Source organism: Ictalurus furcatus, chromosome 15, assembly GCF_023375685.1.
Source record: "Ictalurus furcatus strain D&B chromosome 15, Billie_1.0, whole genome shotgun sequence".
Classification (NCBI taxonomy): Eukaryota; Metazoa; Chordata; class Actinopteri; order Siluriformes; family Ictaluridae; genus Ictalurus; species Ictalurus furcatus.
In genome coordinates this window covers 2,416,861-2,442,009 of record NC_071269.1, presented here as the reverse complement: position 1 = coordinate 2,442,009, position 25,149 = coordinate 2,416,861, and the positions used below count along the sequence as shown (strand labels likewise).

General features: G+C 42.3%; 1 protein-coding gene across 1 annotated transcript; it reads left to right on the top strand.

Moving 5' to 3' along the window:
• Positions 1 to 406: 406 nt before the first annotated feature.
• Positions 407 to 24,892, top strand: LOC128619350 (uncharacterized). Its single transcript, XM_053643495.1, has 12 exons — positions 407 to 1,158; positions 5,261 to 5,322; positions 6,701 to 6,871; positions 10,121 to 10,225; positions 13,814 to 13,870; positions 15,284 to 15,385; positions 15,507 to 15,518; positions 16,942 to 16,944; positions 20,638 to 20,724; positions 21,440 to 21,512; positions 23,185 to 23,271; positions 23,990 to 24,892. Exons 1-12 carry the CDS (start codon positions 1,035 to 1,037, stop codon positions 24,166 to 24,168), a joined length of 1,062 nt encoding a protein of 353 aa, XP_053499470.1. The 5' UTR covers positions 407 to 1,034; the 3' UTR covers positions 24,169 to 24,892.
• The last annotated feature ends 257 nt before the right edge of the window (positions 24,893 to 25,149 follow it).

The following is a 25,149-nucleotide window of genomic DNA, read 5'->3' as shown; positions in this document are numbered from 1 at the left end:
GACCACGCAACACCCCTATAGGTTCTGTATAGGAAACAGAAATGATTAGTTCACGTCTCGAGTCTTCGGGTTCGAGTCATTCGTTCGTCCGATAACCGCCGCATATGCAATGCACCCTGCAGTACAGGAAACGGGATGAACGAATGACTCGAACCCGAAGGCTCGAGACGTGAACTAATCATTTCTGTTTCTGAGGAACAGACGTGACAAACGTGACGTGACCAAAGAAAGAACGAAAGATCGGGAGGTGAGGTGAACTAACAGACTGCATAGCCTGAAGACCCAGCTAAGCTATTAATGAATCAATTCTGTTTCTCATAATTCAGCCTTGGTTGCATTAGCCTATAGTTTATTTGATAGTTTATTAAGTACCAGATGTGTTGGGGAATTTAACATGTAACATTTTTAATTATATTCTTCTGAAAAGAACAAAATGACTCCAAAAAAAAAAGATTCATTAATTTTGCTGAACGAGATTCAAAGAGTCGAATCAGTAAAATGATCCCGACTTCCCATCCCATCACTACTAATCAAGCGTCGTATTGTGAAGCAACAGTTGGGCGATACCATCTTGCTCAGCGTGGGGGGCTTTTAGTATTTTTCTCCGATTTATTATGACAAACTCGTTACAGCGTTAACATTAACGTTACAAACTAAATTACTTCTACAGCCATCATTTTACATTAAGATTAAAATCGTGAAACCGTGATATTTTATAGATTAGCTCATCGCATCATCCCGCGAGCATTTCAAATCGTAAAACCCCTCGATGACGTCACTTTACTCCACACAAAGTACAAACCAGGCTCGAGAGGGTTAAACCGTAGGAGGCGCGCGCGCTGAATTAGGGTGGAGTGAACTTGGACATCCACTGTGACTTTTCTTCCCTCACTCTTTATTTAATTAGGCAGCAAGCAAACAAACAAACAAACAAAAAGCGCCATGCTATAGTATACCTGATGTGGGTGAAAAATCGATCATAACACTACATAAGATTGTATTTACATGTGCTCGAGTCAGGCGCGTGATTAAACATGGGGGATGTGAGTGAAGCGTCTCTGCTGGATTTCATCTATTCCTCTGGCGGAAAAGTTACAAATTCAGACTTGATGAAGACCTATAAGCAGTTTGTAAACCATAGTGATTTGCACCTACGTGGTGAGTAGTATAAATATCGGGTTTATTCCTTTTCTCCGTGTCTGTTTTCCTTGATGTTGTGATGCTGGTAACGTTACCGCTTCCAGCTCTTCAGAGGCTGACGTTTCTGTCACTGCCTCTGGGAACATGTCTGTCTCTCTCGTATTTATTTATTTATTTATTTATTTACTTATTTTAATCCAGTATGAACATTTCTTACACACACACACACACACACACACACACACTGTAGGTTCTCTGTGAAGCCTCAAACTAATCCCATCTGCTTTACATTAGAAGTGTGTGTAAGAAGATAATGTTACTGCAGGAATTATGTCATTTCCGGTGGCCTCGCGTGCACAAAATAACGTCCTCAGTGTTGAACACCTCACAGGGTTCAACTGGTCCTCCAGTCTTTATTTTAGTCCAGGATACCCTACTGAGGGTGTTAAAGTCGACACTGGGGTTCCTTTCTGTGTGTAAAACTCCACAGCAGTACACTGAGAATTGTTCAGGTGTTCATCGGTCACTTTTGTTATTTTGAAAACATTCCCACACCTTGATGATTAACACTCTGACGACGCATTTAGCAATACGAGCTTTTTTCCCTCCTTAGAAAAAAATCCCTTCGGACACCGTAGTCCTTTTTGAGTGGTCCCATTTTGGAAAGCGTAAAGATTACCACACGACAGAGGGCGTTCTTCGTTCAAAGAACGTTCCATATAGAACCCCGAGAACCGTTAACCGTCCGGAGAACACCCGAGGCGCACGTTTTATCAAAAGTTCGCGTGTTTATTATTTACCTGAAATCCTGGGACGGCGGTTTGTCAAGATAGCTGATGAAATCCATCCATCTATCCATCTTCTACCGCTTACTCCTTCATCAGGGTCGCAGGGGAACCTGGAGCCAATCCCAGGGAGCATCGGGCACAAGGCGGGGTACAACCTGGACAGGGTGCCAATCCATCGCAGGGCACAATCACATACACATTCACACACCACGGACACTTTAGACATGCCAATCAGCCTACCATGCATGTCTTTGGACTTGGGGAGGAAACCGGAGTACCCGGAGGAAATCCCTGCAGCACGGGGAGAACATGCAAACTCCGCACACACAGGGCCACGGTGGGAATCGGACCCTGGAGGTGTGAGGCGAACGTGCTAACCACTAAGCCACTGTGTGCCCTTAGCTGATGAAATATGACGACAAAACCAATCGAACCTCGCAGGAAAGCGTTCCCCTTTCAGGAACGGATTCAAGTAGAACATCTTTAGACAGTTAAAACCATTAAGGATCTAAGGCAGTGGTTTTCAAAGTGGGGGCCGCCAGGGGGCGCCCTGGGGGCCTCAACAATTTGGTCGGAGCCACCAAGCCCATCCCTCCCACTAGTATGTTTTCTCTTTCTCACTCTCAGACAACCACACAATCAATTCCTAATGTAATGTAAAGATGTAATTATTAATAAAAAATGGGGGATGTATTCAGAAGTCTGTATTTTTAATGTGTTTTAAAGACATCTTGTAAAAGGGGGGCCTCGGTCAAATGTTAATGCCGTTTGGAGGGCTTTGCCCCGGAAAAGTTTGGGAACCCCTGATCTGAGGTACACTTGAGAACACCCGAAATCAGTTTAACACGACAGTTTAGCCCCACCCTGAACCCTAAGCTTCGTAACTTTTCACATGAATTTAGTCATGAGATTTATTATGTATTTGCCATTGTGTGACCATGTTGGTTATGACGGTGACAGGCCAACAGCTGTCCTAAATTTGTCCCCCATGAAAAGAACCTTCAAAGCCAGCTGTTGCCATTATCCTACGTTCACACTAGCTCACGACCAAGCAGCAGATCTCTCGTTAATTATGTATAGAGAGATTACAAAGAAAAATACATCTTGAATGGAACAGAATGGAGACCGTTGGTGCATCCGGTTGGTGTATGCTAGCTTGCTTTGCCTTATCTACCAACAGTGCTAGTCCAAAGCCTCGCACTTACTGTTGAGCATGCCCACAAGAGATAAAACTACAACATGAGCAGCCTCTCTGTTGCTAGTCTGAGCATAGTGTTATGCTACCTTCCAAAACTAAATAACCTGTTTACCTAAGGAACCTCCTTCTGATTGGTACAATAGTGTAGTAATGGTATTTTGATGGTAACTACCATGTACACTGCTGTAGAAGATCATGTGGACCATCCATCCATCCATTTTCCATACTGTTTATCCTACACATGTAGTGGGGGAGCCTGAAGCTTTTTTCGGGGAAATCGTGGCACAAGGTGGAGGACACCTCGGATGGGGTACCAACCCATCGCAGGGCACATTCACACACTACGGTGTTTGGAATTTGGAAATGAGAATCATCCTACAGCGCACGTCTTTGGACTGGGGAAGGAAACCTGAGAGGAAACCTTCAAAGCACGTGAGAGAACATGCAAACTATGCGCACAGAGGGCAGAGACGGGATTTGAACCCTCAACCCTGGAGGTGCGAGGCAAACATGCTAAACACTAAGCCACCAAGTGGACCGTCACATGACGTATTTGAATTGAACCGTTAACCAACTTAAAATCTTAACTAAGCGTATGGATTTAAATGTTCCACTGGAGCCATGTCCTCTCTTCGGATGCTCGAGTCCAGCTGTGCGCAAAGCCGCTCACATCTGGCACCATCTGACGCTGCTGTCCAATTATCAAATTGTTTCCGAGCATTCGCAAATCTGCTGCAGTGGGATAAGGCCCTGCGCGTGGAGACGGTCCAGATTTAGACGAGTTGTTTGTTTTATGAAATGGACTTTGAGCAGTGACTGTTTTCTCTGTGGGAACACGCTGATGTGAGCGTCTTTGCTGACCATGAGGGCACTGAGCACAGGGTAATAAATAACCCTTTTTAAAAAAAAAAAAGTCAGCCGTGTCCCTCAGGAATTCTCTGGACTTTGCTGGTTAACTGTTGGCTTCCCTTTTGGGTTTCCTGTTGTTTTGCAATACTGCCTTGCTAGCAGGAAAACGGAAAAGTTACAGTTGTCGTAGGCATGTTCTCTTTTCTAAACAAGTCACGAAATCTCCAAATTATTGAAAGCACCAACTCCCTTTTGGTACTAATTCATGCAGTTGATACTAGCTTCTTGGCTGCAATGGCTCTCTGCTTGTTTCACAAGGACATTTTAGAGATTGTTGTCATGACAACCTTTTACCCCAACATTTTACTGTCGTGTTTGGAAATAGTTGGAAAGGTTACTGATTACAAAATTGGGCTAGAGCTCAACATTTAGGGGTTTTTTATTTTTTATTTTTTAAATCTCACTGTAAACTGACTTCGGTGATGCTGGAGAACCTGGGAGAAGGGTCCGTTTACAGTCGTTTCAAATAAATAAATAAATAAAAAATCGGGTTGAAGCAGCACAGAAATGTGAACCGAGACCGTGGGAGGTAAGATTTAATCATCCAAGGGTAATGAAGTATACATTAGCTCTCCATAGCGAGGAATCTTTTTGCATTCTTTCGCCATGCCCGAGGTTAATCCTTACCTAAGCTTGCTTATCTTTTAATGTTTAAAAACGTCTGAGAAACCCCAACAATCCACTACACCAACGGTGTACCGTGTACGCTGTGGCTTTTGCAGTTTTTCTCACCGCCTGCTGGAATCGTCATCAATATTCGCACCGATGGATTTGAATTTTCTATCATCCCACACTAGTCCTCAAACCTTACGCCCAAATAACTCGACGTTACGTTCGTTGCCACGGTTTCAGTGTCGCTTCAGAAGCCTCACATCTGAGCAGTTCCCCCACAAATTTATCTCCAACGTGACCTTGTGAATGTGTCTTGGTTGTTACCACGCAGTGTCAAACGTGCAGTTTCCACACAGAAAAGGGTGATCCTGCAAGCTCAGAGATTCACACCCACGGTGTTTCGCTTGTATTATTACCAACAGGCGTTCAAGTGAACGTTCGGAGTGAGCAAATGCAAAGCGTGCTGAGGTTAGGATTAGGTTATATTGACTTTAAAACATATTTGTTAAATGCTGCCTAATGAGAACAGGTGGATAGCAAAATGTAACAAACGATGCATCATAACTCGGGTTGTTTACTCTAAACGAAGTCTAAATCTTTCTGTCTTTTCCAGCCAAATACAGGGAGGACTTCAAGCTCATCATAGACAGGATAGCCGTGTGTAAGTCCGAGAATGTGAGTAAGACATTTCCACCCATTTTAACAGCCATTAATGCCATCAGTACTGTTAGTGAAATGATGTTCTCGATCATTATGACTGCGATACACCCATGTAATTGAAGGATGATTTGATTATAGCGCTTCCTGTACTTGTCTTTCGGGGGGGGGATCATTCGGCATTTCCTAAGAAGACCGTCGGAGTGTAATTGACTGGAATGTGTCGTGCGTTTTTAACGGTTTATTACAGAGTGGACAAATCATAAACGCTCCAGTGTGCTTCCGAGTCCGTCCTACGCGACGTCGTGTCCGGAATCCGGCTACACGATGGCAACCGGTGCGATTTAACTCGAAGCGTAATTGTAACGCGCACGAATCCAGACTACAGACGATAAAGCCGTAGCCTTTATTCTCTCCTGAAAATGCCTCGCGTCATGTTTGCGCCATCAATAAAAAAAAGCAGAAGGTCTTGCGTGGCTAACATTTCGGTCGGGTATGAGCTGCGGTGTTCTCTCGTCGCACGTAAATTTGAGTCAGTACAGCCTCTGTGTATCTTGTCATTACTATTATACTAATAGTTATAACATTGCCTAGCGTCCACTTAAGATCATTTACTATGTCTGGTTAAAAAATACTTCCTACTGTACCAACAGTCTTTTTTTAAAAATTTTATATATATATATATATATATATATATATATATATATATATATATATATATATATATATATATACATATTTTTAAAGAAATTAAAACAAAATATTGCCCCGCCTTGTCAACCGTGAATAAAACCAGCCTGGATGCATAATTTAGTCCTAGATGCCTGTAGTGGTGATTGTCCACCTCTATAACCGTGTTGGTATTGTCTTGAATAGTAAGCAAACGTACAATACCTTTTGTGTTCCTTCAGTTACAGAATCGGTCCGTTTTTAATGTAGTACTAAGATCAGAGCTTTGCATATCACCAGATTCCTCACTTGCTTTATTGCCAAATATCAGCTGCTGGTGGCCAGCTTTTAGACTTTTATATGCTTTTAAGAAATGTAAAAAAAAAAAAAAAAGGAAAATATGAAATCAGATCCAATACTAATTTAGTTTCCGCCCCATATTTACTCTGATACTTATTATGGGTTTAGTGCATTTCTATCTTGAGCTGCGATTCCTTTCTGCCTCTTTTAGGCAAAAGCCAAGTGACGACTTGCCCAGATATAGCAGTGTTTTTCTGTGATCTCGAGCAGTGTTCTAAAGCCAGCAGTCGTGATCATAGCAGTCTCTGACCAAAAAAAAAAGGGCGGTTTTAGCACCGAAATATGCTCAAATACATATTTTAGTTAGGCTTATTTCTTTCAAACCCAGCATCTGTAAGATGGGGTCTCTAATGTGTTTCTTCTTCAGGGAGAGAAGTACCTTATCCTGAAGAAGAAGTACAGGCAGCTCATGCAGGAGCACGAATCTGAGCCTGCGGCTTCGGAACGGAGGCCGAAGATAAAAATGAACCAAGTCGAGTGGTGTGTAGGACCCACCATTACTGTTACCGATGCCCAAGACTCGGACGACAGGGAGGATGTGAGTACGTCGTGAGTTGGGGGAAAGCGTTAACGTTATGTTTGGGTCAAGCTCAGCTCAGTTTCTCTTATTGTGGAAGTGTTCCAGATGCTGCTTTCTGTAAACCTAAAACAAAAAAAACCCCTCATTCACTGAGCTGCGTTCGAAGCCCTTGTCAAATCCTCGATATGCGCACACCTGTGAGCATAACTGACTTCTGTATTAATGCACTAGCTTTTCAAACCAATCAAACTTAAACCATTGTTTTGTCTGTACAAGATGCTAATCCTTGCCTGTTATGTTGCTTAGCAACCGAAGCTTACTGATAACAGACTATATTGCGTAGCAGAAAAATAGTTTATTGGCGAATATTACTCATTATAAATGGAATAATTTTAATTATTGGACGCTGGACTTTATTGTATTGTTTTTGTCGCTGACGTGTATATATATATATATATTTTTTTTTGCATGATCGCATTCCCATGTGACTCGGTGAACAGTAGGTTCCCGTTTTCGTATGCTTTAACGCATGCGATGTTTATTAATGCCTCGCATTCATTTGCAGTCAGGCATTCTCTTGGAAACCTGCATGCGTGCCCCGTTTGCTTCCAAGCGCTAGCTCACCTGGAGCGGAGAATCCGAGGTGCTGCCAGACTGACAGGTCTTTTGCAGTTTGGTTATCTTGACTTTTTTGAGGGCAGCTGAGCAGAAATTGGTATCGTGGTTGTTTTGTTATAAATAACCCAGCTTCCAGTTCTGGAGGGCAGTTGATTGTTTTTCCTCTGATCCAGACACACGTAATTATGACACTCCATGTGTCTGGTGTACTGCAATCAATTTTTCATAAGTGTTCATAGCACTAAAATGAAAATAGGTGGCGCAAGCGTGAGGCATATGGTGTAACTGGTCCAGGGAGTGACGTCTGTTGGGTCATGCATACGGAATAAGGGAAGTTACCTTGTGACCTTGCACAAGTAAGACTTGCTTCATGTTTGTCAGAGGAAGCTTATACAGTCCCCATCCGAAACTATCGGAACGGCGAGGCCAGTTCATTCGCTTGCACTGTACACCGCAGACATTTGGGTTTGAGATCAAAAGATGGATATGCATAGCCTGCGACTCACTGACCTCACCGAATCGTTGCTTTCTTCTTTTGTGATGGCTTGCTCTTCATCCGTAGACAGTTCCCTGATCTTCATGTTGGCTTATCGTTTTGAACAACAAACGCAGCCTTCACAGGTGAAACTGAAGGCTGAAATCAAAAGTAGATATTCAGAGCTGTTTATCGTTTAAACAATCGATCTAACCTGGGTAACAGGACGCACCGGTCAGTCACGTGTTCCAATATTTTTGCTCGCCTACAAATTGGGTGGTCTGATACAAAATGTGTCGTACTATGTCGTTTAACACATCGACATTTCGTGAGAGTTGTTCACGAGCCCCTTGTTTGTCCTGAGCAGTTAAACTGCCCAATGTTCTTCAGAAAAATCCTCCAGGCCCTGCGCATTCTTTTTTTCCAGCATCTTCTGCATATTTGAGCCCTTTCCATCAGCGGCTATGATGTTGAGATCCGACTTTTCACACGGAGGGACTCGTACACGACTATTACAAGAGGTGTAAACATTCACTGACGCTCAAGAATGCAACACGATACATTAAGAGCCAGGGGGGTGTAAACTTTTGAACAGGATGATCGGTGTAAATTGTTATTTTGTCTTCGGGGAGACGTGTAAATACCTTCGCTTCTGAACGGCGGTACTACATGGGGGGGATAAAAGATCTTAAAATAAAATAACAATTTACTAAATACATTGGCCTTGCCGTTCCAGTAGTTTTGGAGGGGACTGTATTTGCACAGATTGGTATTGGAATGCTGAGCTAGCAGGTAAGGATGGCCAAAATGACGATATAATATTGATCTCGAGGTAAATTCTGTACTGCAGAAATGCCTTCGAGAATCATGTGGTGATATTCTTATTATATCGCCCGTCCCAAACAGGGTAAAGGTGAGGGGGAAATGCTCTAGTGACGACAATCAGAGAATTTTCACATGGTCTGCTTGGTATTAACCGACCAGGAAACGTCTCTGTAAGGCGGCGGTCCTCCCTGCCGGTCAGTTGTTCCGGGCGTGCGTACGGGAAAGGCCGCAGATGAACAGGAGGTTCTTGAAGATATTGCAATTTCTTATGGAAGCTATGGCAGAAGACGCTCGATCAGAAGTCCGACAGATGTTTGCTCGGATGTAGTTGACCAGTGTGTTGATGTTGCTGCCAGGTTTTAATCCTCGATCCCGATTGGGTCTCTGGTGTGTAACCGCAGAAACCAGACGTTTCCGGATCCTGAAGCTACATCGTGAAGTTCGCAAAGATTATTACGATCAGGCAGTAAAGCACAAAAATAAAGGGGTGACGAGATCATTACTGTGTTTGCTTTGCTAGTTAATTTTTTTACATAAAATAGCAGATGTCGGAGATGAGCGCCAACTTTTTTTTTTTTTTTTCTTTCTCAAGTTCAGCAGTCACCATTATGTGAGCTAACAGCTATGCCACATTTCCTAAGTGTTAATTTCCTTCCTGGAAATGCTGCGTCAGAGCCTTTCTTTCAGCCTGGGTGTGAATTGGACATGAGACCCAAGATCTGATGTGTCGCTTCAGCAGAAATAGCTCGCAGCCAAGCAAACGAGCCTAATGTGAGGTTGTTCGATGGAACAATTTGGAATATAATGGGGCATGCGCATGCAGTTTGATGATAATCGTTGGTTGTGAGGTTTAACAGTACGGCAGGGCAACCGGTACTGTATCCTGTTACAAATAATAGACATCGGGACTACAGTCATTCTAATGTGAGCATTCTAGCAATTTAAAAAAAAACCAAACAAAGTAAACAAGCACTCGTTAATGTTCAGATGAACATGCGTTAAATATTAATTCACGATACCAGTTTGACAATAGAGACAGTTGGGGTGTGTTTTCTTTGTTATATGGAAATAGCAGTAGGCTGGTTAAAGTGGGCGTCGGTGTCCATCTAAGACAGATGTGCAGCTTTGTATATCCGAACCTTCTTGGTCTGATGTGACTTCATTTAAAATGTGCTACGGCTAGTATTTTCATTTAGCAAGCAAATGATTTTTAAACTAGTGCTAAGTCTGTGAATTAGGCCAGAGTCTCTCGATATTGTTTACAGTTAGTGAACTGTGCAGAAGAGGATGTTGTATGTGGCTCTCTGCGTTGTTTTTGCTAATGGATCTTGTCTGTCATTAACGATCAGGTGACAGCTGACCAACCCTTAGGGGAGAACCCAGAACCTCTGTCAGAGGGGAACCCAGAACCCACAGACGCAGAGGATGAACTGGAAAAGGACTCGGGGTCGAAGGTTGGTATAGTCCGCTTTACGAATCCCAAAAGAAAGTGGCCATGTTTACACACCTCAATATTCAAATGTGTGTGTAATTAATTCATTGCATACACTACCGGTCATAAGTTTAGACACTCAGTCTTTATTTTTATTGTTATTCTCTTCCTGAGGCTCCCAACCGGGCGCTAATGGCTATGCAAACATCAGGTATCACCGCTTTTGGCGGATCATAAAGGCGTTAGATCCTTCTCTCTGACAGACTCGGATAATTTATTTATTTATTTGTTTGTTTGTTTTTTTATTTATTAATTTTTTTTTTTAATATAGTACTCATCTCGTCCCTATCATGTAACAGTCGTAGCAACGGATTGACCCACTTATTACTGACAGGCAAAGGTAACTCAGATCCCTGTCAGTTAACCCCATTCGACGAAGACCGGCCCCCGAGGGCTCATACAAAAGGCGTCTGTTTGAAAAGATCACCGGGAGTTGTATTATCTCCTCCGTCTCTCCAATACCATCGACTTTAGCGGTTCCTCCATCACCAGGTCAGGCTTGATGTACGAGTGCGCAGTTGCAATCACAGGCTCTGTCCGTATACTCCGCTTGACCTTCCTAAGCATTTTCTCCGCCAACCGCATCACTCTGTTATGGCGGGCACAGCGGGCCTGGTGCGTGACCTCACATACTTGGAGAACATGATTGAATGTCTCCCGCACAGCACAGGCCCCCCGGCATGTGATATCATCTGCCTTGTCGGGTCTACCGCGAGACCCTCGTGCCTTCGTGGACAGAACTCCGCCTCTCAGCTGGATTCCCCTAAGATGTAAACGGGGGAAGACTCTCATTGGTTTCTGTAGCCAGAGGTGGCTTGCCTTGTCGATCTTACCAGCTGTAAGCTCTCTGCCACGCAATATATGCTCTTGATTTCTGGGCTAGAGGGACTGATGAGCTAATGCAGGGAATCCCCAGACCACCATCTTGCACCCTGGCATGTAAATACGCCACCGGGGTGTCATTTGATAGCCTCAGCCATCTCCGGACACTAGATCTTATTAAAGTTTCCATTCTCGTCATTGTGTCTCTATGTGCGTTCCCCAACACCAGCTCATGAGTTAGTTTGGGCAAGAGGAAAACCTTTAAGATTTCCAGCCTTTGATACGGCTTCAGGGGAGAATCTGATACTTCTCTCAACATCATCTCCAACCTCCCAGTGTGCTTGGGGGGTCACCTTCCCCTTCCAGGTGAACTTCAAACCCAAGTAGCTCTGTACAGATTCTACTCCCATCGGTGCAATTACTCCACCCGTTGTCCTTAGCCTCCACGGGACCAGAACCACACACTTTCTCACACTTCTTTTTTTAGCATCTTCAAAGTAGACACGCTTTTTGCCTAGAATTTCCAGAAATGTATTCTTGGCGTTTTATCGATCGACGTCTTGAGGGATTTCCCTGAGATTTCAAACAAAAAGAGTTTTAAGATCATGAGAGACATTTCAGTCGAGTGTCCACAAACTTTTGACCGGTAGTGTGTGTGTGTGTGTGTATATTCTGATTAGTAATGAATCATGTAAATGCCGCACTCCGATTGCCCGATTCAGATTAAGACGATATTCAGATTCCTACCCGTGGAATATGCCGGTATATGATCAGGAATTTGTTTCGCCTTATTCAGAAAATCCACTAGATCTATGCGCGTGCTCAGTTCGCAAAGAATTGTGGGCGCTAACAGTTGCTTAGCTGTAGGCTAGGTATTTAGAAATGGCAACTCTTAGGAAAGGCATACTTGCGTACAACAACGGGACTATCCCGATGCCTGTACGCATATAAACATCGTATACGGAATACGGCCGCGGCCCGGATATAGACGGAATTGGACGCGTGTAAACAAAACCAATGTGTTATTCTGTGCTATGCTGTGACGCTGCGTATAACCACCAGAGGGCGACAGATTAATTAACCTGCTTTACTGGACGTGCCTGGGGCAGAATGACAGCATGAAGAGGCCTTGCATTTCCATGTGAAAGATGCTCTGTGTTGTTGTGTAAAACAGCAACATGCTCTACCTGATTAGAGAGAAAATAATCATCTCTCTTCTCCCACCATTCACATGTATATCAGTTTTGGGTGCAGCTATCCTGTGGTGTTTTTTTTTTTTTTTTTTTCCCCCAAACACTTTGTTTTTAATAAATATGCAGACAAAACAGTAGAAACGTACCTTTTAATTATTCAATCATGAAGCCAGTTATTTCATTTTACCAGTGGAATAATGAAATAATTAATAATGAATTAAACTGTAGTCACATGCTTGGTTTTGAACTGACTGTGAACCAAGGGCGTATATTTTAAAGAGCACACGTTTTTTTTTCCTTTCTTTCTTTGTTTTTTTTTTTTTGCTCACACACGTAGACGTGACCGTTTATTAGACCTGAGTGTCCTCCATGGAATCAGATGAAGGGCAGGTCATAATCATGCATAGAGAAAAAATCCGGATATCATATTAACATGTTCTTAACATTTTTAACAAGGTAAAAGCTCCTACAGTGCGTTTCCACGGCAACGCTCATTTGCTTGCGAGCTTCGAGACCCGGATCAGAGGACGTGTGTGTGTGTGTGTGTGTGAGAACGTTCAGACCTTGACAGTTAATAATTACCCGTTGCACTCTCTCCTTTCTGCTTTTCCTTCCCAGTGGAAAAGGCATGTGGTTCCACGCCTGTTTAAGCTGTTAAATGCGGCAGCGTTTACAGTGGACAGTTTGGACAGTTAGCACAGCGCAGATGAAAGAAAGTGCGTGTTTGCTCTGCGTCTGGCTGACCGCAGCTCCGCGGCCCTCGGAACGATTAGCGGTCGCTCGCTTTTCTAAAATCAGCAAGCCGCTCGCTTTTTCCTCCCTGGCGAACACGTGGACCGACACGTCGGTCAGACTGTACAGACAGATTGGCCCTCAAAGCGCTGGCCTCTTGTGAGCGTCATTTCAAAAACGGCAAAATGCACAACGCGAGCAATTTAGCTTTCAGTGAAGCAAATTGTTGGGGTTTTGACCGCATGCCTGACCTTGTCTTATTTAAAGAGGGTGGAAACCGCCTTTCCCCTGTATTCTCCCTTCTGACTGCGTATTAAGTTTAATATCCTTCGCATGATTTGGACTTCTGTTTGCTTTCTTGTTTGTTTCATACTGTGTCACTACCCCAAAACCTGTTTACGGTAATGTCCATTCTGTGACCAGAAGCCATGTTTCGTTTCCTCTTCTGTGATGATCTGGTTGTGTGTGTTGTTTTTTTTTTGTTTTTTTTTGGTGAGTGCATATTGATGTCTATGGTCTGTTTGCTGTGCTTACGACAAACCGAGGAATCTCACACATCACTGCTTGATTAAGTAGCATGACTGTGATGGAAATTCTTTTTGTAACTAACACGCACAGAGTACTAATGAGAAGGAGGACACTCGCTGCTTTGACACACTCATACAGGGAGAGGATTTGTGTTGGAGATCAATAACAGATCTAATCAATTATGACACTTGTATTAGAAAGAACTTACCATCTCTCTCTCTCTCTCTCTCTCTCTCTCTCTCTCTCTCTCTCTCTCTCTCTCTCCATTTCTCCAGTCAGAATCGGAGCAGGAGGAGGAGTCTACGGGTAGTGTAGGCTCTGCAGCTGTGGCTGTAAGTGTCATTTTAAAGAGAAGTATTCCTCTCCTCTGGGGTTTTTTTTTTTAAACCATTATCAGTGTTTGTAGTAATAGCAATGGTATAAAATGTTACTGCTTCAACGATGCCATCTCTTACATTATGTCTCTCACACACTCTCTCTCTCTCTCACACTCACTCTCTCTCTCTCACTCTCTCTCTCTCTCTCTCTCTGTGTGTCTGTTACTATGGAAACAGTAATGTATTAGAACAAACACATTAATATAATCCTACGAATTAATATAATATTAACACGTAGCCCCTGCCAAACAGGACATTTAGGCAAATATGGACTCCTCATTGGGATTATATTTTCTAAATGAAAACCATGTCCATCCACTTATCAAAGCGTCTGCCGTATCACTCGTTCTAATTCAGTCCCTCCGAAAATGTTTAAACGATGTTTGTTTTTTTTTGTTTGTTTTTTTTTTGCTTACGACCGCAGAAATTAACACAAAATCAAGCAAACGCTACGGGTAGTGTAGGCTCTGCAGCTGTGGCTGTAAGTGTCATTTTAAAGAGAAGTATTCATCTCTGTTTTTTTTTTTTTTTAATTTATTTATTTTAAACCATTATCAGTGTTTGTAGTAATAGCAATGGTATAAAACCGCTAATTTTTTAAGCGTTCTCGTTTTTAAGCTAGGGTTAGACGATATGATGAAAACATCACATCGCGATTCTCATAGACATTACCACGATACATGACATGTATCACAATGTGTGTTCAGGTTGGCGAGCAATTTCCTGCAATGCAGTCATGTTGCATTTGAAAAAAAATTAAAAAATTTTTAAAAAATTGTTCGGTGCATTATTTAATACCTACAAAAGCCATCAATCTTTTAATTTTTTTAATATTAAAAAAAATATATATATATTTATCATTTTAAAGATAAAACTACCGAATTTTTTACATCAAATCAGTTGCTTGCAGTATGTAAGATTGTAGTTATTATTTTTTTTTAAATTCCATAACATTGCAGAAAAATGTATTGCAACACAATTGACAATAACAGTATCGTATCGCGTTATCACCCAGTCCTAATGCGAGTACGTCTGTTTAATTTCACATCTGGATCTCTCGTGCGTTACACGCCGATCTTCTAGTCTATTTCTATTTCATACGGCTCCGTACAAGGCGCCTTTTTGAAAACCTGTGCACTATTAGTAAATGCGATTTGCTATTCTGATTCCAATTATGAAGTTAGTTTGCAACATCTTAGCAAATGTGACAATTTAAAAAAAAATATCACAAAACACACACACGAAAAAAGCCATTGCATTTCACGTTGCTTGTGTGGTTCATGATGCAGCTCTCCTCTCTCTAAACGGCAGTATGATGTTAGTGGAGATGTTTACCTGAGTGGGTTCTTGTCGTGTTCTTCACTGCAGCTGGATCCTGTTGAGAAAGAGTGGATCTACTCTGCAGCATGTGGCAGACTCTCGCACCTCAAACAGCTGCTCAAACAGGACGTGTCACTGGCCAACAAAAAAGTACCCAGTTTTACCTTTACTGCCTTACGCTTTCTAAAACATATATTTTTTTAAGTCTTGTTCTTACAAATTATGTTTTTGTTTGTGTGTTGTTTTTTTTTGTATGTTCACACCAAACCAGGATTTTACTTCAGTAAGTTCCTGCTCTTCTAAACATTTCCTTTGGTCTAACAGTTAAGCTTTGTAACTATTTGCTAATCATATCTTTCTGTTCTGTTTCTTATGTTTTCCTCTGGATGGTGGTTAACACCTTTAGGGGGTGAGTAACAGCACGGTTTCATTTTTCTCACTGGATGAGGAATGCAAAATATGAGCTTGCACGTATGTATTTTCATGAGGCCCGTGTAAATAATAAATCATTCCTGATCTCTGGTCATGTGTCTTCTTGGAAACTCTGTGACGCCACGCAGTTTCTTTTATCATCCCCAAGTGCAGAGTGAAGGAACGTGTTAAAAAAAAAAAATAAAAAAATAGGTGGTGGTGGTGGGGGGGGGGTTGTCCCAGGCTTACATTTCAAAGGCCTACTATCAAAAGGATTATGAAAGATGGCTTTTTAGCTCCTGCACCCTCAAAACAAGCTCAAATCCTTTTATTTGTCTCTTCTCCCTCCCTTCCATGTGCGCTTAAGAGCTTTTGCCCTAGTGTTTGTTGTCCCTCCCTGGCCCGGAGTTCTCACAGTGTCCTGGCTAGGACCACCTTCTAAGAGCCGCTAAGCCTCTCCCTTCCCCACCCGGACAAGATACAACAGCATGCATTGAAGTACAGGGGAGATTAGGTGCCACCTCAAAGACTCCAACCACTTAAAGATAATCTGAAAGTAATAGCGCAGGCTAGGATTAATTGGGGAACAATGGCGAGTCTGACCTCGGGTGGCTTTGATGCCCTCCCTCCCTTCCCGTTCCTGCCAGCCTGTAGTTGCATGCCAAGCTGGTCAAGTCATGCAGGACAATCCAGCACCTTTTGATTACGTTGGCGAAGTGCCAGATTGGCTGAGGTTTATAATAGGATTTCCTAATTGTCATTAAGGGTCGCTACTTGTCTTAAGTGACTATTGAGGTTTTATCAGAGCGGCGCCATTATCTGAGAGGGATGCTCTTTTTTTTTTTTTTGGTTTCTTTTTGTCCGGCTTTGGCTCAACTCCTCGACACGTTCAGAGTGGTTAAGAGTTGCCTTGAGTCTCGTGCTGAAGAGCGCACTATTGCAGCTGTGGCAGGTAACCCGACCTACGCGTTATCTACGTTTTCCTTTCACATGTTTGAAGCTCCATGTAAGGGGGGGTGGGAGGGTGGAATTCCAGCCGCGCCTGTCGCAGGGTGACCCGAAAAATAAACGGCCGACATTCCAGATGCAGCGTAAACATTCTTCGCCTTTGAGCATTGCAAGCTGGACCTGTCCTTCAGCGAGTGCAAGATGGATAACGTGTGAATGAAAAACCACCTGTATCCATCCCCTTACCCCCACCTCCTTTTATCTCTCTCTCTCTCTGTGTCTTCCCTTCATGTCCCGTATACCACGGCCCCTTCCTGTTGTCCTGAACCGACTCTTCCTTCCTCCAGTTTGTAAGTATATCATTTTCACATCTCCTCCCTTTTTTAAAAAGACGCCGTGAATATGTGTGGCAGTGCTTCCCTTTTGTGTCCCTTGTTAACAGTCCTCTTTAGAACAGGACACGGATGTTGTATTTTACTCGACGTGGCTGGCGGGGGAACCCCGCAGGGCCTAGACGGGAAGTTGAGCAATAAGGACAGGAGACGCCACATCCTGTATTCCGTCGTCCGTCACACCCCGCCCCCAGAGACCTGTCGGCCCGTCGCTCGAACGGCGCGATGACCAATCCGTCTCGAGAGTGCGACAGCGAGGACAATGGGTCCGTAGATAGAAGAGTCAGACTCCATTTATCACAATCTGTCTCAAGGGCCGAGCTTAGAGGAGGGGCTGAGGGTCGTCCCGCTGCAGCAGGACGCATACAGTGGAATATAGATGAGAAAAAAACAGCAGCAGCAGCTGTTTGGGCAATGTAGCGTAATTCCTTTAACAACCGACAGAAATAAATGATTAAAAAAAAGGAAACGTAACACACTATAAGCAGATCGTGTTGAAACACATCCAAAAGAGTTTCATTTGATTCTTTTTATTTTTTATAAACATGTCAAGCCGATTTCGTTATTCGGTTATTTACCCAAATTATTGACATCCTTCAGCAATTTATGGACTAGAAACTTCTCACCCAGTCTTTCCATTTCTTACTGTCACTGTTTGGAAGATAAATCCAGCGAGTCCTGCTGTACAAACCTGGCCAAGCTTTTGAACAAATGAAAGCGTGTGTGTACACGTGATTACTGTACATGTGTCTGCTTTCTAGTTTGTGCTATTTTAGCCCGAGTGTGTTGTTAAACATCAGGTTTGTGCATGTAGAATCCATCATTTCTGCGCTCTGTGCTTGTCCATTATTGTAGCTTCAGTGTGTGTGTGTGTGTGTGTGTGTGTGTGTGTGTGTGTGTGTGGTGGCCCTGTGTCTTCTTGATGGGCTTGTCAGTGGGTTGATGCCTGGGTGGGTCCTCCATCACAGGGTCATACCAACATCATCAATCTTGCGCCGGGTGACAGGCCCCAGCTTCCCCCGCAGTGGGCACACTGGTTTGTTGTTTTGTAATTAGGCTGCCATTAGATGGCAGGAACCCGTCCTCTTCGCGCACAGCTGGGCCCCTCCTCCAGTGACCAAGAGAAGGCTATGGCCGTGTCTTGTGAGCTGTGGAGAGCGGAGTGGCCAGGAAAAGCAAACCGAGCATAGCTCGTGTATTACTCGAGCTATAGCTCGGGTCATGTTGCCTAGTGATTTGTGTGATGGTTTCCCCAATACACCCACCCCCCCCCCCCCCCCAACCCCCCGGCTTGTTAGGGATTAGACCTGTGATCTTGACTAAAGAAGGAATCAAAGAGCCACTTAATTGAACTAATCTCGTATCACGTTACTGTTGGATTTTCACATCAGATGTTTATTAATCGTCAAATTTTCTGCCAGGAAAATGACAGGTTTATTTGAACGCCCTCGTTCTAAAACATACGTACGTTTTTAACGTGGTGTTTCTAGAGTGACGAATCAAAAACGGGGACTTGTACGTCCCACGTCTTCCAATAACAATAATACAAGTTTAAAGATGTTAAAATCATTATTACCTCACAGAGGAAACGTATAATCGTTGATTTGGGGAAGCTTTCTGCAGTGAGATGTTTATTGAACATACATGGGAGGAGTCTCCAGTGGAAGCACTTCGTAAGCGTCAGGAAACTCGTTGTGATTTCTCAGTAAAAAGCTGCATTTCGTTCCGTTATATTAACTTCCAGAGTAGGTGATTGAGGGACTGCAGTTATAGGAAAACAGTTGTAGGAAAATCACTTTGCGTTGGGCAGCATCACACCACCCTGTTAATTATGATACCGCTGTGTTTTTCCTTACATGAGCCAGCAACATCCGGCAGAACAAGTTCGCGTGTTTAGCGTACACGCAAGCGGTATCGGCCGATGAGCACGTTCTATGACTGGATCGGTAGTCTCTAAATTTGCAAACCGATCGCAATTTGATGACGTTCACCGTGAGCGCTGCAGTCATGTCATCACCAGTGTGGAATTATTGCGAGGTCTGAAGAAACAATGACGAATTTGGATTTTTAAAGGCCTGTTAAAATGTTCATTGTAAAAGGAATGTTTGTTGTGCTTGTTTATTTGATTCTCAGTTAAAACAACATTAGTGTAAATAATATAAGCAAGGTAACATCTGGGGTATTACTCTTTCGGGGGAGGGGTTAACAGTGACGAGCAGCAGAAAGCTTACATATCACTTAGATAAAGCTTGAACGATCGGGATCGGCCGATCATGATGACGAGAAATCTGTAAGCGGTATCGGCTGCAAAAACGGGGCATCCCTAATTTTTACTATTCACAATTACATGGCGGAAACCTTTTACTATATGCTGTTGTGTATTATACACTACAGTGTGGTTATCAAATTGAGGTTTATAGCCAGGGGGTACGCACTTTTATAATAATCATCAATAACGTTTTTTAATTATGTATTGATGGAAGAGATCACCAAGACTATTATTGTTTATAGTTATTTAGTTATTATAGTTCTAAGCCTACCTCACACACTGTGTGCATGCGGAGTTTGCATGTCCTCCCCGTGCTGCGGGGGTTTCCTCCCCCAGTCCAAAGACGTGCGTGTCCAAAGTGTCCGTAGTGTGTGATTGTGTCCTGCAATGGATTGATACCCCATCCAGGGTGTGTGTCTGATGCTCTCTGGGATTGTCGGTGAGGAATAAAAAAGGTCTAATCAATACGTGGTACATATTTGTGTGCTATACCTAAAATTATTGTAAATAATTGGATTACACTCCTCCTAAAGATAATTTGTTAATAAGATGTGTCTTTGTTTATACATGAACGATTCTGAGAGTCTGCTGTTTTTATAGTCCGTTTCTAAAAGCATACTGGAGAGTATCTCATGAAATCCCACAATGCACTGCAACATGTAGGGTCCAAATGAACGTATACTCGCATGTACAGAACTCCCTAAACCTCCACCGTTTGTGTGTCACGTGGTTTCCGACGCGTCGTAAGTCTCACCTGTTGGCAGTTTGAGTCTTCTTTGAATAAGACGCCTTTTTGGTTAACGGTAAGGACAACACTGATGACGTTCCTCTCCGTCGGTGGTTCTTAAAGCGGGGGAATCCCAACATACCACTATAAAAGTTCTATAAAAGCTGGTTTGACTGCTCCCTTGCCTTGAATGATTTTATTCTAAAACTCAATAACTGGAAAAACAAGTTGTTTAATATAAAGTCAACTGGAATGTAATAATAATAATTTGAATGAATTGCGTTCTGTCTGAGAAAAGTTCAGGAATAAAAATAAAATAAAATAAAAAAAAACCTCTCTGGCTGTAATAAAAAACAGTGTTCATGAACTCTGTGCTGAGGGGGTTTGTAGAATTAAGTTAAAAACGCTCCATGGTTGCACAGAGGATGAAAAGTTCCGCTCTACAGCCCATATACGAGTAGAAATTGATTATTCATTTTCATACGCAACATGCGTAGATGTTTACTTTATTACCCGTTTGTGATGGCTGTTATTTCTCATAGGTAGTAACTTTGACTTCTAAACTCTACAATAATGCAGAAACTGTACGTTGCAGCCATGTACAGTGCTGCAGATGTGATGTTATGTTATACCGAACGCTGTCTGTGTTTCTCAGACCGCTCTGCACTGGGCTGCTAAGCACGGGAGAGAGGACATGGCTACGGCGATGGCTGACGCAGGGGCCGACATCAACACCAAAGCTGTAAGTCCCACTGAATAGAAAGGTTCCAGTAGTCCATTGCGTAGCCTTGTGTATTTGTACCTTTTGTCAGTATCGTCGGATGAATTTATTGCCCTATAGCTTCGTTAATCAAACGAGAAAGATGTTGTTCTGTCTCTTTTGTTTTGTTTTGTTTTGCAGCACGTAAGTAACTGCCCCGGTTTGCCTTCTGTTCGTGCGGGAAATTGGTAACGTACAGTGACGCCGTTCTCACATGCCTGCCTGGTTTCCAAGCTTCTGACATAACTCCTCTCGAAGGCAAAGCACTAAACCCAGCTGTACAAATGAACGCGGACTCCGCTTCACAGCGCATGTTCATAAATCAAACCGTGTCATGTTAATCACTTCCCCTAAACAATGTCCTCATGTATTCCAATAGCTGGGCCCTGAGAGGAGCAATTGCACTGAATTACCAGGCAATTATCATGCTGTCATCGGGGTCTGTTGCTGTAACCTTACCTAATTTGTGTCCTCTCACCCTCTCGTTTTTTTTTCTTTCTTTCTTTCTTTCTTTCTTTCTTCCCCTCCATCTCTCTGTCTTTCGCTCCTTTCCTGATTCTTCCCTGATTCATGCGTGTTTGGTGGATTTGCGGCTTGGGATGCGCCAGGGTGTAAGTGTGCATAGTTTTTCGTTCATTTTATCAGTGGTACCGTTTATACCTATTCTAAAATGAGACTAAAACCTTTCTGGTTACAGGGATACACACCTTTACACATTGCTGCACTACATGGCCATACGCATATATTTAATCTACTCATCCAAACGTACGGTAAGCCGGCTCTGCTCATATAATCACGGTTATGCTCTAACGGACTTGTGAGGTTTTCCGATTTCATTTTGCTGTAATACGGTAACGTTAAAATCACAAGTGTAGCGCGTGCGTGTGTGTGTGTGATTACCACAGACGGAAGTTTACTCCAAACCGTCTTATGACGGAAGCGTAAGGGCGGGTGTTGAAATCGGTCAGTAAATATCGAGATTCAGAACGAACAGTACGATCTTACGATGAGACGAGACACACGAGGAGACACGAGGAAGGCTTGGAGATGTACAGTATGTATGTAGATTTGTCGTTTTAGGCAGAAACCCGAGGCACTTCCATGTTTACTCTGTCGGTAACACAAATCCACAAACTCTTCCCTCTGGACAAGTAAACGAATTCTACAAGGACTAAAACACAGTTGTAGGAGATGAACTGTTATAGGACAATAATCAATGACCGGGTGCGGTCTGATGTAAAGTTGATATTTTCCAGTAACATCAACACACGGGTTTTAATCCTCTTATACTACAGCAGTTGCCAATGCTTCATTTTTTTAAAAAAAATCTATTAAGCGTTGACATCTAATACTTTTCTATCAGTTTATAGTTACATTAATGTTCTAGAACATCTGCGAAACAAGTTAGTGGCCCAGCCTCTTGACGTTAATAAGGCAAAAAAACGCAACTTGTCGTGGTAGACTTTCCGCTGTCCAGAAAAAATCCCCGAAACCTCTAAATGTTAAATAAACGTCCTTCTCACAGAAAACGTCACCATAGCAGTCAGAGGTTTTCGTCTCTTTTTTTTTTTTTTTTTTTTTTTTAAATTAAATTAATGTTTATTTCATCTCTTTATTATTCTAATCTATTACGTGGACCATAATTCCGTACATTTCCCGGCGAATTAGTTGTGAACTCAGAAATGTACAGAAAGTAGTAGAACGAGAGCATTAAAATAGACCTGTGACTGAATTACTGTCCGAGTTGCTGTCATAGAAAACCAATCACAACCTGCCGACCAATCAGAATCGAGAACTCCGTCGTTTTGTGGCATGAATGTTTAATGTACTAATACATTTGTATTGAGGATTTTATTGAATTAATTTGACAAAAATATGTTTCCCACAACTGTTTATGTTGATGCTCCATTAGCTGCCATTAGACTTCTCGTATAAGTCAGTGTTTTTCCTCAGTACAGGGGCGAAATGATTGTTTGTGGTGATCTCCTATACGCTATAGTAAACAAAATTAATCGAATTAATTAATAATAATAATACAGTAGGACCCATGTAGTAGTGAACACTATACTGTGCATACCTATGATAAAGTTGAATTTATAAATTAGCCACAATAAGACATTAACGACAATAACTAATAATAAAATAGAACAATTATATAATAATAAAAGTTGTGAATGTGGTCTCGTTCTCGCTCTCTTAAACGTTTATTGTACTGTACTCACCGTTCTACTTCTATGCCGGATGATGAGCGTCCCGGGCGGTACCACACGACGCTTCATCATGTTACTCGGAACGCATGCGGTTTTTCAATTATGAATGTTTACTGTCTGGAATTTCCTATTTCTTTTTTTTTGGACCGTGGTCAACCTGCGGTTCAGTAAAAACAGCGGATTTTTCCCGTAATAATAAAGATGTACGCTTACACTGATACTGTGTGTTCAGGCGCTAAGGAAAACGTGCGAGACTACAGCGGTCACATGGCGTCCCATTACCTGAATATCCAGAAAGCAGAGGAGAGCAGCGATCTGAGTGAGTAATCAGCCATCGAGAATTTCTCCATGTTTGTATGTATTTATAGAGCTGGCTCACCCAAATGTATGGGATGCCTCTAGACCTCACCTGCCTTCCTGCATGACCCCTCCTGTGCTTTCTGCTTGTTTCAAATGATTCGATTAATCGTCAGTATTCATCCACCTTTATATTTTCTCCATTCGGATCGGTCAGATGTCGATTCATTTTCCGTAACAGCAGGCACTTATACGTTCTTGTGCATTCTGATGATTATAGTAACAACCAGTGTGTTCGAGGTATGGTGAGGTTTTATATTTATCATTTACGGAAGGAGTCTCCGGCGTCACCACACTTTTCTGACATAGGAAAGTCTTCAGGACGGAGGGCTTTGTGGATTCTGAGTAACCTGTAAGGGAAAGGCTGCTTTTAAAAAAATATATATATATATTTACTTATTAACTTCAAGAGAATGAAAAAGAGAGGCTGGTGAGGGAATGGCTGTTTGATCATACTCATAGAGTTAGACAGAAAAAAGCATTAATATCAATACGATTAGAAAAAAGATAAAGAAAAAAATCAAATGAAGAAAGCATTAATATATCGATAACATTAACTGAAACTGGGCTGCTTTCAGAATTATGGGGGTGTTTGCAAATTTCTTGTGAGACCCTCAAGATGAGTAGCACATGAGTAATATAAGGTGCTGGTTTTGAGTCGTTTGTTTTCCGTTCTGAAGACGCCGGATACCACAGCCCAGCGCAGGTGACCGAGCGCCGCAACAGGAAGTTAACGTCCCTGTTTCACTCGCGGAAGAAATGGGGTTCTGCAGAAGATCTGGCCCCCGTCCCGGAGGAGAGGAGCATCCCGCATCAGCTCATCGTCCCCGCCTTCAGACCCAGGAAGTTCTCCCGCTGAACTCTCATCACTGCTACCGCAGGCACTGACGTACAGTTAGTTCTCGCTACGGCGGAAACGTTTGCATACCTGGTGTTTCCTTCTTTACACACAAATACCGTATATATTTTCATTCAGTAGCTATGCGGAAATATTAAACGATCACTGTTTTTATTTATGCTTTTGTGTCCGAGGTTTTACACCTCTAAAATATATTTCGTTTTTGTTTTCATTCCTGTATCTTTTAAAAATTTTTTTTTACTTCACACAGTATGAGAGTCAAGGTCATACGGGCTGATTAAAAAAAACAAAAAACAACAACATGGTTTTATTTTTTTAAATTCTGTTAATGATAAAAAAATACACAGTTTTCATGCTGCTACATATTTTCTAAAGCCTACAGAACCACATTTTGCTGGTTGTTAGTTTTTAGCTTTACATGACTATTTTAAAATGTGTTCTATTTTGCATATTTCGGTTTATTTGTTATTAATGCTAAATGAAAAGTGTTCTAGCAGTGCCATCTTGGTCAAGGTGACACTAATTTGTGCTATGGGGTTTGTTTTGGGTTTTTTTTTTATGATTTAGAATATCACCAAAAAGAAGACAGCTTAATTGGTGCCTTATGCTCGAAGTGTAAAATGTGTTTGCTTATTTTATTTTATTTTTTTTTTGGAAGAGCTTAAAAATGTTGTAATGCATATTTTTCAAATTGATGAACAAAAATATCGTGTGTTTTTTTTTACTCCGATGTGCTTGGGGTGTTTTGTGTACGTTGGCTCACATGTGTGCTGATTGTTGTGCTGTTGTCAATAGTCGACACATTTCCAGTGACTAATGACTGGGTCAGACGCGTTCTTGCCCAGTTCTCGGCTGATTAAAAACCCAATTTGGGAATAAGATGAATTCACAAAACGATGACCAGTAAAACAAGACAATAGTAATACAAAGCTGGTAAAGGAAGCAAACACAACTATGATGAGCATTATAGGAATCTTAAGA

Bases quoted from the DNA above. Each gene is read 5' to 3' on its own strand.
- LOC128619350 (XM_053643495.1), top strand. From the start codon at position 1,035: ATGGGGGATGTGAGTGAAGCGTCTCTGCTGGATTTCATCTATTCCTCT. The intron at 5,323-6,700 runs GTGAGTAAGACA...TTTCTTCTTCAG, and splicing joins CCGTGTGTAAGTCCGAGAAT to GGAGAGAAGTACCTTATCCT. The intron at 13,871-15,283 runs GTAAGTGTCATT...TCTTCACTGCAG, and splicing joins TAGGCTCTGCAGCTGTGGCT to CTGGATCCTGTTGAGAAAGA.